We start from the raw sequence: 13,034 nt of genomic DNA on the forward strand, positions 1-13,034 counted from the left end.
CGAGAATAGTTTTTATACCCTGAACCCATTAAAAATGGGTATAGGGGTATATTGTGTTTGTGCAAAATCCAAATGTATGTAACAGGCAAAAGGAAGCATCTCCGACCCCGTAAAGTATATATATTCTTGATCAGCATCAATAGCCAAGTCGATCTAGCCATGTCCCTCTGTCTGTCTGTCCGTCCGTCTGTCTGTCCGTCCGTCCGTATGTATGAACGCAAGGATCTCAGATCCTATAAGAGCTAGAGAAATTTTAGATGTAGGTGCTCCTAGTGCCTGCGCAGATCGAATTTGTTTCCGATAATCGATAACTCACTCCGTTTCCAAGCAATCGATAAAAATCAATATCGATATGGGGAATTTTGGTAAATAATAAGAGCTAGAGTCACCAAACTTGACATAATGCTTCTAAAATAGAATATATATATGCATTCGATGATGGAAGAAGAGGGTTTAGGGTATCCCTTAGTCGGGAGCTCCCGACTAGACCCTCTTACTTTGCTAAATTGGAGTTAAATTCTGCATAATTCTCGTAGCTTTTGTTCTGAGTGTATTTAGTAGCATATTGTATTATATATATTGCTATATTGTATTGCTTGCAGTAAAATTCTGCATAATTCTAGTAGCTATGTGTTGTATGCCTATTAAACAAACAATAAATTATTGTACGTATTGTATAGATTACGGCTTCCCCCTTATCACGAGTCAATCACAGAACAATGAATGAAAGCGGTTGCAGCGCTTAGGAAATCGCAGCTTGTTCTAGTTGACTCAGGGACAAAAAAAAAACATTGAAGCTTAAAATGTCTGTTGTGCATAAAAGACGTTGATAATGAGTTTTAAATTTATCGCAAAAAATAATTAATATATGCATGTGCGTGTGTGTGTGTGAATATTCCCTGTGGCATGCTAAAGCACCGTTATTTGATAAAATAAACACAAGGCGCGCCCGGGCAGTAGAGAACGACAAAAACAACAATTGAGGGGAGTCGACCAAGGCAGAGAGACCTAATATCAATTACAAGGGCATGAGTGCAAGGGGGGGAGGGAGGGAAACTGTGCTGCCCTACAACAAAATCGACAACAAAAACAACCTAGCGAGTATTTTATATAGTACAAGGGAAAGTTGTCTTTGCATCCCTCCCTCCCTTCGACGACCCACCCACACGTTACGTACATTATAAGACATAGTTTGGGACGCAACCAAATCGGCAGCACTATATAATTGGCTTAACAGCAACAAAATAACGTATTACTCACCGTTTTTATTTTTTCTGTATTTTGGTTTCTGCTAGGGAACAGGAATGTAGGGCGGCAACAACGAGCACGGGCCTCGCGGGGGGGTTTATATTGCTGGGTGCTTCTTTGTGTGTGTGTGTAACGCTTCTGTATTTGTTTATATTTTCAGTTAAGCAAATGCGATTACAGCACAATTATGTGCCTATTACATGTGCAGCACAATAAGCATAAATATGCGGGAATATATAAAACACCGAAATTAATAACTTTAAATAGCAAAGATAAAAACTGTTGGCAGCAAGCAGCAAATTTCTTTTGCGTTTTCTTGTTTGCAAATCTAGCGACGAGTTGCGCGGTGTTGCCACACTGGTTTTTGGTATATATATATATATGGTAATCAAATTAACAGCTGTGCGCAGCACTTGCTGCCAGTGCTGTAAAATTATCCAGTTATCTTGCTGCACAGCACTGTTATACCGCACGTGTTTTATTTTGTTTATGCACGATTTTTGCTATTAAAATGCAGTAATGTTTGTCAACGAAGTCAACGATGTGAAAATTTATAACCTGAGCGCCGGCAAATCGGTGCCAGATGTAAGTAATAGTTTATTAATTGGACACGGCAGGCAATTAATGTTTGTTCAATTAAGTGGCTCACCGATCGCCGCAAGCGCTCACAGCTGAAGAAGAAGGCGGATTCCCGGCGCCAGATTGAGCTAATACAAGACTTTGAAATGCCCGGCGTCTGTACCAGCATACGGATGAGCCCGGATCAGCAGTATATACTGGCGACAGGCACATATAAGCCACGTGTTAAATGCTTTGAGGTCTCCAATCTGTCCATCAAATTTGAGCGCTGCTTCGACTCGGAGGTGACCACGTTTGAGGTGATAAGCGATGATTACAGCAAAATGGTGTTCCTGCAATGCGATCGGTACGTGGAAATCCATGCGGCACACGGACGACACTACAGGCTTCGCATTCCACGCTTTGGCCGTGACATGAAGTATCATAAGCCCAGCTGTGATATGTACATTGTGGGCGTGGGCAGGGTGAGTATACTGAAGCACTTAGACAATCAATCAATTCGAGCTAAATATTTCTCATCGCCAGGATATTTATCGCCTTAATTTGGAGCGTGGCCAGTTTCTGCAGCCGTATGAATCGGACGCGAGTTGTTTGAACGCGTGCGAGGTAAATCCTGAGCATCAGCTGCTTACGGTGGGCAGCAAAGAGGGCACAGTTGAGGCCTGGGATCCACGCATGAAACAGCGTTGCGCAACCTTAGATGTGGCCATTAAACTGCCTGACGTCAAAGTGTTCCCCTCTGTCACAGCACTCAAATATCGCAATGGTCTACAAATGGCCGTTGGCACTGGCTCGGGACATGTGCTGCTGTACGATATACGCTCTCGCCAGCCGCTGCTTATCAAAGATCATCTAAACAAGGTGCCCATCAAGCGACTGGCATTCAATCCGGCACAGAATGCTGTCTACAGTTTAGATGAAGCCACGCTTAAGCTATGGGATGAGCAGACCGGCAAGCAGATCGCCTATGTGGAGTCCACATCGTCTTTTAATGACTTTTGCACCATACCCGATACGGGCATGTTCTTTTTGGCCCAAGAGGATGTCAAAATGTTGACGTACTATGTGCCGGCCATGGGCCCAGCGCCGCGCTGGTGCAGCTTCTTGGATAATCTTACTGAGGAGATTGAATCGGAGGTTGTGGAGAACGTCTATGATGATTATCAATTTATTACACAAAAGGAACTCGCCGAACTGGGCCTGGAGCATCTCATAGGCAGCAATCTGCTCAAGGGCTACATGCATGGGTGAGTCATTGGTTTTATCTATTATCAACTCCTTTTAAATGCAATCTTCTTAACCAGCTACTTTATGGATGTGCGGCTGTACAATAAGGCAAAGGCTGTGGTGGAACCGTTTGCCTTTGATCGCTTCCGTAAAGAGAAAGTCCGGCAGGAAATTGAGAGCGAGCGCAAGTCGCGTTTGCAAATTGAATCCAAACTACCCAAAGTTAACAAGGAGCTGGCACTTAAAATTATGGACGAGCAGGCGAATCCCTCAAATAGCGCCAAGCAACGCAATATGCCCAGTTTGCTGCAAGATACACGTTTCAAGGCGATGTTCGAGAACAGTGACTTTGCTGTCAACAAGGAGGCCGAGGAGTATCGTCTGCTTGCACCAGTGCTCAATCGCCTGGACAAATCTAAGGCAAAGGCGATTAAACAGCGCATTGAGGTTGCACGCGTCTCTGAGCTGCACGCAGAGGAGGCGCAGGCGCACGAGGACAGCGATAACGATGAGGATCTGTTTGGCTTCGAGAAGAGCGATGGTGATAGCGAGGCGAGCAGCGGCGATGAAGCCTCCTCAGATGATGAGGATAGGCGTGAGTATGTCAAAGAAATGAAGCAGGCCTACAAACAGGTCAAGCGTCAACGTGATGACGAGGAAGAAGCAGATCAGCAAGCAGAGAACGAGGATGAGGAACCGGATGGTCCGGATGATTATGCGGCGCCACTGGCAAATGGCAATTACAACAACACATCCAGCAGTCGCGCGCCATTCAAGCTAACGCCGCTGGACAATAGCCATGGCAACAGCGAGGCGGAGCAACGCATCAAACAGGCCAGTCTACAGGATCGTGTGCGCGTCATGGCCAGCCTGGAAGGACAAGTGACCAATGTGGGTCGCTCCCTGGGCAATCGTCAAATGACCTTCGAGGTGAATAGAGAAAAGAAGAACCAGCATATGGCAAAGAAACGCGAAGCGGAGTTGAAAAAGCATCGCGAGGAACGCAGAGGCATTGTGAGGAATATTAAATCCCTAAGATTGAAAAAGGTTAATTTTAAGTAGAATTTCGTGGACAGTGCTTGTACATAAAGTTTTAATTTATGTAAAAAAAAAAAACATCTTTAGAAAACTATTAACTGTAACTAGCCCAAAAGAAAAAAAAAACGGATTTGTTCATTCTTCATTCAAATCGGCAACACGTATTATAAACTCCTGCTCAAATTCCAGCTGAGGATCATCAATATTGAGCAGATCTATGGGCTGTAGATCAACAAATTCCAGTGGGATCAGCTCAAAATCGCTGTCATCGTTATTTCGCATATTATATATAGTTGAACTGGATTCTATGCTCATATCACTATCGGATAATTGGTCGATAATTTCTTCCTCCGATACCATATCAATATCCTGTTCCTCCTCACTCGTTTCTTCCGTTTCTAGCTCGTCGTTTTCATAACCCGAATCTGGCTCTTGTTGACTGGCCCAGCTGGCCTGCTGCTCTCTGGATTCTACAGATGAATTGTATTTGATTTAATGGGAATTTTTGTAGCTTGCTGAACAACCTACCCAAGCTCTGCTGTGGCGCATGCATTATCAAATGGAGCAGCGCTTCTGTTACTGGTCCTGTTTTGGGTTCTGGCATTTTATCGAAATACAGTTGAAAAAATTGTTCGGCATTTTGCAGCCTCAGAGGCCTTTCCGGTTTCCCAGTTTGTGTGCAGACCAGCAAGGCTGATTGCTCTGCTCCCATATTTTGGATTCAGTTAAATATTAATAAACATTTAACGTGTCTAAGCAAGGACTGCTAAGATTTGCTTTCGCAATTCCTATTTGACGTTTGAGAAGCTAGAATTATTTGTAATACCTTTTCGCCAATCAAACTGTTTAAAATGACAGAAAAACGCAATTATGTGGCAACACTGGAGAGCCGCCAGATCCTTGAAAGTTTATGCAACGCAGCAAAAGCCCGCTATCTAAAAACGGGTAATGCAAACAAATGTGAAGATGCCGTTAAAATTGGGAGCTTTAAAGCACACAGCAACAGCATTTGTCTTGGAGTTAACGAAGACCTAATACCCTTACACAAGTATATCAGATGTGCAATTTCTCTATAAAAGCCTGTTATACAGCAACTTAGCTTTATATTGGGGATAGCCTATTATTGGGAACCTATAAAAATAAACAAATGGCAAATATTGAAAATCAATAATAATTTTATTGGACAGCTCTACGAACCAATCCAATATTGGCCTATTTTAAGGAGCGCTAAACTTTACATGAATGCATTTTCGCACCTAAGAGTCTCATAGGTTTTCTATTTAACTTTCCAATTAAACGCTTTGACATTTATTAGCGAATTTATATTGAGAAATACAAAAAAAAAAATAAATAACAAAAAAAAATGTATGTCGCTAATTGTTTGGCATTTGTTGTTTATTTAGATCAAAGCATTAGTCAGCGTTTAGCTAAGCACAACACGTATGAGCCATGCTAGTCGGGCGGACATGCTTCGGTATTCCTGAAATGAGCCGAGGCAAAAAAGTTCTCATTGAAATGGCGTTTCAGCCTCAGAGCTTTTGGGCGCTTAGCTTTTGGCCAAAGCTCGCCGCTGACCGGTCCACAAAGCTATTGTTTATTATAGTTTAAGTGGACCGGCTTGTAGTTGGCTTTAATATTATCTTGCTGGTATAAATAGGCGGCTGTTGTAGAATTTTCAGCTCATTTCAAGTTTTTCTTTTGTGCCGTGTGGTTTTGTCTTTAAGCGGTAGGTAACGGTTTAACCAAACTTCAACTAAGCAAACGTGCAGTGTCATAAAAATATTATTTTAATAATAACGCTAGGACTGCGGCTCAAAGTTCAATATTCACAAAAACAGACTTGAGAAAAGGAATCAACTTGAATAAATAAGTTTCACAACGAATACAAAGCTAGGCATACTGAATATACTAATTGCATATAATTATAATATTAAATAAATTTTGCCAGTTTTTCGCATTTATATTTTGCGTCCAGATTACCATAATTCCAATATTATAGTTGTACTCGAGCTTCAAGCTTCAATGAACTCAACTCGAATAATTGCTGTTATTGCGCCAGGCAGACGTCAGAAAACGTCGATGTTTCATTTAAACAAATAAACCAACCGGTTTGCCCAAAGGCCTAAAGCCAAAAAACAAAAACAAAAAAAAAAATAACAAGAAAAACATTGATTTCATGTTGCTAGACAAAACGCCGACGACAACTTGTGTCCAATGCTGAACTTTAACATATAACAAGATATATATGCTTGCATATGAATATGGCTATATAAATCTCAGACTTGAGGCTGGGCTCAAACTGGCTTGACACTTGGTTTTTTTTTTTTTTGTGTTTGGGTCTTTGGGCAACGACAAGGTCTTCGATGCTCGACTGCGTCGGCGTGAGAAGAGCTTGGCTTGAAAACAGATCGTGGTGCGATAGGAAACTAATGAAACATATCTAATATCGTTTGCCTTGAACTTGAATTAAAGCTTCAGGAAATGTTTAGCGCAATTGAAACATTTCCCACTCACGAAGCAAATAAATTATTTGATTTTGTTGTCCCGAACGTAGCTAAATGATCAGATAAAGGTAATGGAAATGGAAATGTACTGAAAACGGGTTTCGTTTTTATGTATTATTTATTTTATTTATTTTTTTTTTTTTTTGTTTTATCGAAATTCGTATAGCTCCAAAAACCAGTTGTCTGTTTTTTTTTTTTCTTTTTTTCTAAAGCTTTTTTAATCAGCATGCAAATGCAACCCGACCAAGTTGATAATTATTTTGTTATACATTGTATATATATACATATATACATATATATCGAAAAGTAATTCTTCGAAACGATTTATGGGCGACGCGTGCTGAATTTTGAAGTCTTAAGATGGTCTTTGGTCAGTTGAACTCGGCTTTAAGATAGCCAAATATCATTTGGGAACGGCTTCAATTATTCAAGGCTAAGAGCCAGCTGTAGAAGCTGCATCAAAATAATAAAAACTTGTCGTCGGCAAAGTGCATAGGCGGATTCTGGTTTTCAATTCATACATAAATTAAAAATGCAATATGTAGATAAAATATTATACAGGTAGCTGGACAAGCTGGCCAAGGGCAGCGCATTGGAGAAAAAAAAAAACAGTCGCACAGCAGTGCAAATGTTAATTAATTAATTAGTGAAAAACAAGCGTGCATGCAATTAGATACAAATTAAAGCAGATATTTAACGGCTATTTAAAAACGATAAGCAGCAGTGCATAACATTGCACTGTTAAGTAGCAGTACTGCATAATGTTAGCATTAACAGAGGGGCAGATGCTTATTCTAATGTCTGTATCAAGGCTAAACAATTCTTTACGATAAGCATCAGTGCATAACATTTTAGTAGCAGTACCGCATATTGTTAACTTTAACAGACAGACAGATGCTTCTGTTAATGTCTGTATCAGGCTAAACATTTCTTTACAATAAGCAGAAGTGCATAACATTGAACTGTTAAGTAGCAGTACTGCATAATGTTAGCATTAACAGAGGGGCAGATGCTTATTCTAATGTCTGTATCAAGGCTAAACAATTCTTTACGATAAGCATCAGTGCATAACATTTTAGTAGCAGTACCGCATATTGTTAACTTTAACAGACGGACAGATGCTTCTGTTAATGTCTGTATCAGGCTAAACATTTCTTTACAATAAGCAGAAGTGCATAACATTGCACTGTTAAGTAGCAGTACTGCATAATGTTAGCATTAACAGAGGGGCAGATGCTTATTCTAATGTCTGTATCAAGGCTAAACAATTCTTTACGATAAGCATCAGTGCATAACATTTTGGTAGCAGTACCGCATATTGTTAACTTTAACAGACAGACAGATGCTTCTGTTAATGTCTGTATCAAGGCTAAACTTTTCTTTACGATAAGCAGCAGTGCATAACATTGTGATGTAAAGTAGCAGTACTACATAATGTTAACATTAACAGAGGGACAGATGCTTATTCTAATGTCTGTATCAATGCTGAACAATTCTTTACGCTAAGCAGCAGTGCATAACATTGTGATGTAAAGTAACTGTTCTGCATAATGTTAGCATTAACAGAGGGGCAGATGCCAATTCTATTGTCTGTATCAATGCAGCCGTGGATAACATTGTGATGTTAAGTAACAGTACTACATATTGTTAACTTTAACAGACAGACAAATGCTTCTTAAAGTCTCTATTAATGCTGAACAATTCTTTAAATTTACTCCCCAACTTACAGACAATATGTTCCGTTTGCTCTTGCTTGCCGCCTGCTTGGCTGTTAGCGTCAATGCCTACTCTGAGGGCGCGCCAAAGGCTGCCTGTCGGGACCTGACGCCCCAGCACGGTGCTGAGCTGCAGACCAGGAAGCCGCCATATAGTTTCTCCGGCCCCTCTCATGTGCGTGGCGATCAGAAGCTGACATTAACTCTGGGCGGCGATGAGTTCTTGGGCTTCATAATTCAGGCTCGCGATGGCCAGAACCGTGTTGTGGGTCAATTTAAGGTTGTGGACACGGCCCACTCGCAGACATTGGACTGCTCCGGACCACAGGTGAGGCGTACAGCAATATAATAAAGATAAATTCAAGCACTGACTGGAACATTTATGATTTACAGGACACGCTCACCCATCTGAAGGCCACCAAGGGCAGTCCGCTGAGCGGTGTCACCTTCGACTGGATTCCACCAGCAGGCTACAAGGGTAATGTCAAGTTCATGGCAACTGTCGTGCAGACTGGCTTCGTTTATTGGGTGGGCCGTGTCACCAAGGACATTGATGTGGAGTAAATCAATGGTTTTCAATATTTGTCAGATTGCTTTTAACACTTTTTGATTTTCTAAATGTGCGTGTGCTTTCTTTTTATACATATGTATGTATGTATGTATGTTTGTTTCGTCCATTTGAAGGCTAATGGAATTTTTGTGATACATATCTCATGATTTATGTACATGTTTGAACTTGTTTGTAACGGTTAGTTGATCATATGCCAGTGTTGGAAAACAGTATTTTTTGCGCAATAAAGTCAAATATGAAAATAAAAACAAAAACAACTTTTTTAACATTACTTATTATATATATATATATATATATATATATATATAGGAAAAACTAATGAATATGTACAAGTTAAAACGAATACTTTTAGCTCTTGTACGTCATAAAGGGTCTGTTAAAGATTTAGGACTAGTATTTAGGTCTATTGAGCCGTGTAACATCTGCCCCTCTGTTCTGCTAACATTATGTAGTACTGTTACTTAACAGCACAATTTTCTGTAATGTAATAGGTTTTAACATTGAATGCTTGTAAAAACAACTTCCAAATAGTTATTTGCATAAATAACGGTTTCATCGTCATCGGGACAGGGATTGTGCTGAGGTAATATCTCGCGATATGGATTCTCTGTGCAATTGTAGACACGTTCAATGGCAATTTTATGAACTTTGGCCAGCGCATTAACACAATTGAGATCCGAACGCGCCTGCAGCTTAGTGGGTGAGGTAAAACAAATAGGCACTCCATAGGTGTGGAGAGTCTCCAAGAGGCAGCCATGCCAGCTATAGTCATCCTGCTCCGATGGCTGCACTGCATGCGGATACTTCCGTTCCACGATACCTTCTGTCAGCGTGTCCATTGCCGCGAAATCGGGATTATATATTATAATCAGCACGGGATCTACTCTATGTGTTTTGACGAAGCGCTCGAAAGTTTTTGGAAATGTGCACAGGACAACTTTGCGTTGGCAGCCCTGCGGTCATATATAAATCATTCAAATTAGCATAATATATAGATATATATCTAAATTAAATCTGCTCACCCCTTGCATAAATGTGAGCACCTCCTCGCCAGTTTGGGGTTGCAGCTTGTGCCCAATGAGGTAGACTTCCAGCTGGCAGACATCTGGGTATTGCAGAAAGAAGAACTTGAGGTGCATCAGTTGAAAGTAGCTCCGATGCAGCTCCTGGGCGCCCACCACATAAACGCTGAGAATCTCATGAGGTGCGGCGACAAAGGATATATTAGTAAGCGCCAGGCAGACGCTGGCAATGCCACTGAACGAGGAGCAAGCGGCAAACCGTTCATACTGCTCCAAGGAGCGCCAAGGCTGGCTATCAATGCGAATTTCTGTGGCAGCGTAAAACGTTTCCACCAAATGGCTGCGCTTCAAGTCACTGCGTTGCTTCAGCTGCACAATGTCCAGTTGACTGGACAACAGTCGGTAGGGTGAATAGTAGAATGCCAAGGTCCGGCACACGGCCGGCGTGTGATTGCAGCAATCCAAGCGACGATGCTCCGCGGAGCAATAGGCGACGCCCGAGCAGCCCACGCAAGCTGTCAGCGGCTCCAGGCGATAGCAGACTACACAATAGCCGGGATAGCCAATAAGTTCGCATTCGCGACGCGTCAGTAGACGCCGCAGCTTGACGCGGACCGCCAGCATAAGTTGAGCTGTGGCCTGCTGTAGTTGGGCGCGGCCCAAGAGCGGGCCGGCTAGAAGCAGGGGATGTGCAATGTTTTGTGACTTTTGCAGCTCAATGAGCACTCGACAAAAGTCACGATGTGCTTGATCCTCGACCAGATGCTGCAGGCTGCAGTATCGTTGCATTTTGCAGCCTCTGCAGATAATGTTGGGCGTGTCACACGCTGTGGGCGCAAGCTGCTTGTTGGCATCTGCATCGGTCGCGTGTTGTTGTGGTTGTTGCAGGAACAGCTGTTGATGGTTTTGCAAGTCGCTTGCTTTATTTATAGCACAAATATAGCACTGCAGCGGAGATACATATTGCACTTGATCAATATTTATGGCTGACATATTAATGGCCACAAATGCAACTCAAATTTAAATATTGTCTCAGCTTTGCGCGCAAGGTTCCATAAATATGCTGTGCCAGGGCTGTTATGCATGGGCCCGCCTTGCCAGACCGCGCAGCTAGAGAACAATTGGCACGCCGGCACATTTAGTGGCAACGCTGTGCATTAAACAGCTGTTTGGTAAAGTTTTTCAGCGCGTACAAATTGTTAAGTTTAAGTTTATTATATTACAACACAAATTGAGCGCTCAAACGTATAATGTTGCGCAACCTAGTGCGCAGCTTTGAATGCACGCTCAATCTGCAGCGCCACACTCAAGCAGCACGCCTGCTAAATAGATCAACAACTGCACGCCGTGCACTCTTTACACAATACGAATGCGAGAGTCGCTCGAAAAACAAGCAGCCAGTGTTGGCTACGGCAACGGCCAGGCTTAGTAGCCATGTCACGCCCCCGTCCAGCGAGGCGGACAATGAGTATGTGCCGTATCGTGCGGAGGTGGAATCAGGCAGTCGCCTGGGTATCTTAAGTGCAGCACTACGGGAACGCTTTCGCCTCACGGAAGATCAAGTGAAGCGTATTGTGAACGATGAGCAAGTGCAGCGCAGCTATCGCAATCGCTGCCTAACTGAAACGCTGGACACGCTAATGCTAGAGGGCGTCAGCAAGCACAGTTTCTTGGAATATCCCTGGCTGCTGGTCTTAGATCTGAGTAAGTGCTCATTAAAACATCAATGCTGTTGTCGAAATGTTTAGTCTCAATCCTTGCAGAACGTCTGGGCCTCAAGCTACAGCTAATTAAATCCATGCATGTGCGCGACATTAACCACTTTGTTCCCTTTCTGCGTCTCACGGTGCCACGCCTGCGCAAGCTGGTAAGCGCTTTGAATGCAGAATCCAGCGAATTACCGCAAAAGAATCGTGTTTACTACATCAGTGAGAAACTGGACGTTAGTCCAGAAATAGTCACCAAATATCTGTCGAAACGACTGTTCATACTGGAAATGCCATATGAAATGTTTGAGAAGAACTTACAGCACATGATACACTACAATGTATCGCCCATCAATATACTAAAAGATCTGTGGGCCTTTCGCTATACGCCCAAATCGGTGGAGCTGCGCTTGGAGCGCGCTCAACGTGCCAAAAAGGATAAAATAATGCCGTGGATGGTGCGTTGCCCGGAACCTATACTGCAACGGTGAGACAAATCAGTTTTAAGCATAGTTTACCAATTGAAGAGATGATTTCTTGTAGCTCGCTGAAGCTATCGCTGGACGAGCTGAAAGTCTTGGGCAAATTCTCCTCTGTGGTGGAGTATGTAGCGCATCGTTTGGGCTTTACCGTTAGCGAAACAAAGGCCATTATGGACCGACATCCGCAAGTGCATACAGTACGCGTTACCAAGGTTCGTAGTGGGCGTCAGCTTCATTCATATATGTGCATTTAGCCAAACCATTTTACAGATTAAAGAAGTGCTGGACTATTTGCTTGATGAGGCCAAATTTACGCGCTTTGAAATAGCTCAAGTGCCGCGCATTTTATGCCACAGCCTAAAGACAACACGGCAGCGCGTTGAGGAGTTGGCATCGTTTGGCTGTCGACCCTCCTCGCTGGTCATATTGTGCCGCAGCAGGCGGGAATATGCCAAATTTTTGCAACAATGGAACAATCAGCATGACAGTACGCCCCCAAAGGCAACCGATAAACATCAGTTGAGTAGGTAAGAGCAATCTTTTGTCTGTTGTTCTTATACGTCGACTGATTCCTATATAGCATCTATTTTTCTATTAATCTGCGGCAAGTTGTTGATCTGTTTTAAAATTTAGTCTGTTAATAAAATGAGAACATGTTTTTGGAAAGCTAGAAATGCTGTTTGTTAAGATTTAAAAAAACCTATTTCAGAATTTACCAATACAACTTGTAAAGAAAGAAACGCAGGTGGAGTGATTTTTAAAACTAGTGGGATGAAATAGGAACTGTCTGTCCTTGCCATGCTAATTAATCGTCTAGACGCTCTCTCATGTAGATACTATTGGAAGTATCCACCCAACTCAGCATCCGACAACTATATTATAAATCTCTAGAGACAGTTTTTGTGTACAAACACGCATAGGTCGTGCACATGTTTCATGTCT

The 13,034-nt window shown here is 42.4% G+C and overlaps 6 protein-coding genes across 10 annotated transcripts in view; 3 read left to right on the top strand and 3 right to left on the bottom strand.

The window, feature by feature from the left end:
- Rab14 (RAS oncogene family member Rab14) overlaps window positions 1–13,034 on the bottom strand; it is a 67,076-nt gene that overhangs the window by 3,257 nt on the left and 50,785 nt on the right. The window contains exon 1 of one of the 2 annotated variants that reach the window (XM_002057493.4): window positions 1,261–1,595. The exons of the other annotated variant lie outside the window; for it this stretch is intronic. The gene's annotated coding sequence lies outside the window, so the exon portion shown is untranslated. Of the gene's footprint in view, window positions 1–1,260; window positions 1,596–13,034 lie in introns of those variants that run through there. 2 annotated transcript variants of the gene reach the window in all.
- l(2)34Fd (lethal (2) 34Fd) lies at window positions 1,677–4,243 on the top strand. Its single transcript, XM_002057492.4, has 4 exons — window positions 1,677–1,833; window positions 1,890–2,291; window positions 2,353–3,074; window positions 3,132–4,243. Exons 1-4 carry the CDS (start codon window positions 1,768–1,770, stop codon window positions 4,114–4,116), a joined length of 2,175 nt encoding a protein of 724 aa, XP_002057528.1. The 5' UTR covers window positions 1,677–1,767; the 3' UTR covers window positions 4,117–4,243.
- LOC6634160 (uncharacterized) lies at window positions 4,160–4,882 on the bottom strand. The gene is made up of 2 exons (XM_002057491.4): window positions 4,621–4,882; window positions 4,160–4,562 (listed from the first exon to the last, which is right to left on the bottom strand). The coding sequence occupies exons 1-2, from the start codon at window positions 4,802–4,804 to the stop codon at window positions 4,228–4,230; spliced, it is 519 nt and encodes a 172-aa protein (XP_002057527.2). The 5' UTR covers window positions 4,805–4,882; the 3' UTR covers window positions 4,160–4,227.
- On the top strand, window positions 5,712–9,131 carry l(2)34Fc (lethal (2) 34Fc). Its single transcript, XM_002057490.4, has 3 exons — window positions 5,712–5,818; window positions 8,326–8,639; window positions 8,705–9,131. Exons 2-3 carry the CDS (start codon window positions 8,331–8,333, stop codon window positions 8,873–8,875), a joined length of 480 nt encoding a protein of 159 aa, XP_002057526.2. The 5' UTR covers window positions 5,712–5,818; window positions 8,326–8,330; the 3' UTR covers window positions 8,876–9,131.
- LOC6634158 (uncharacterized) lies at window positions 9,240–11,048 on the bottom strand. The gene is made up of 2 exons (XM_002057489.4): window positions 9,905–11,048; window positions 9,240–9,835 (listed from the first exon to the last, which is right to left on the bottom strand). Exons 1-2 carry the CDS (start codon window positions 10,895–10,897, stop codon window positions 9,377–9,379), a joined length of 1,452 nt encoding a protein of 483 aa, XP_002057525.1. The 5' UTR covers window positions 10,898–11,048; the 3' UTR covers window positions 9,240–9,376.
- Window positions 11,050–13,034, top strand: part of mTTF (mitochondrial transcription termination factor) — a 29,784-nt gene continuing 27,799 nt past the window's right edge. For 2 of the 4 annotated variants that reach the window (XM_032433119.2, XM_070209326.1), the window contains exons 1-4: window positions 11,050–11,608; window positions 11,668–12,097; window positions 12,154–12,304; window positions 12,363–12,619. In XM_032433119.2, the coding sequence (XP_032289010.1) occupies window positions 11,155–11,608; window positions 11,668–12,097; window positions 12,154–12,304; window positions 12,363–12,619 (1,292 nt within the window). In that variant the 5' untranslated portion in view covers window positions 11,050–11,154. Of the gene's footprint in view, window positions 11,609–11,667; window positions 12,098–12,153; window positions 12,305–12,362; window positions 12,620–12,801; window positions 12,839–13,034 lie in introns of those variants that run through there. The other 2 variants (XM_032433120.2, XM_002057488.4) reach the window with 2 other exon arrangements.

Source organism: Drosophila virilis, chromosome 4 (genome assembly GCF_030788295.1).
Source record: "Drosophila virilis strain 15010-1051.87 chromosome 4, Dvir_AGI_RSII-ME, whole genome shotgun sequence".
NCBI classification, from domain to species: Eukaryota; Metazoa; Arthropoda; class Insecta; order Diptera; family Drosophilidae; genus Drosophila; species Drosophila virilis.

What these genes read in the sequence shown, in the direction of transcription:
- LOC6634160 (XM_002057491.4), bottom strand. Translation starts at nt 4,804, where the DNA reads ATGGGAGCAGAGCAATCAGCCTTGCTGGTCTGCACACAAACTGGGAAA. An exon ending in TGCGCCACAGCAGAGCTTGG is followed by an intron (nt 4,563 to 4,620) that starts GTAGGTTGTTCA and finishes ATTCATCTGTAG; the next exon opens with AATCCAGAGAGCAGCAGGCC.
- LOC6634158 (XM_002057489.4), bottom strand. Translation starts at nt 10,897, where the DNA reads ATGTCAGCCATAAATATTGATCAAGTGCAATATGTATCTCCGCTGCAG. An exon ending in TGCTCACATTTATGCAAGGG is followed by an intron (nt 9,836 to 9,904) that starts GTGAGCAGATTT and finishes ATATGACCGCAG; the next exon opens with GGCTGCCAACGCAAAGTTGT.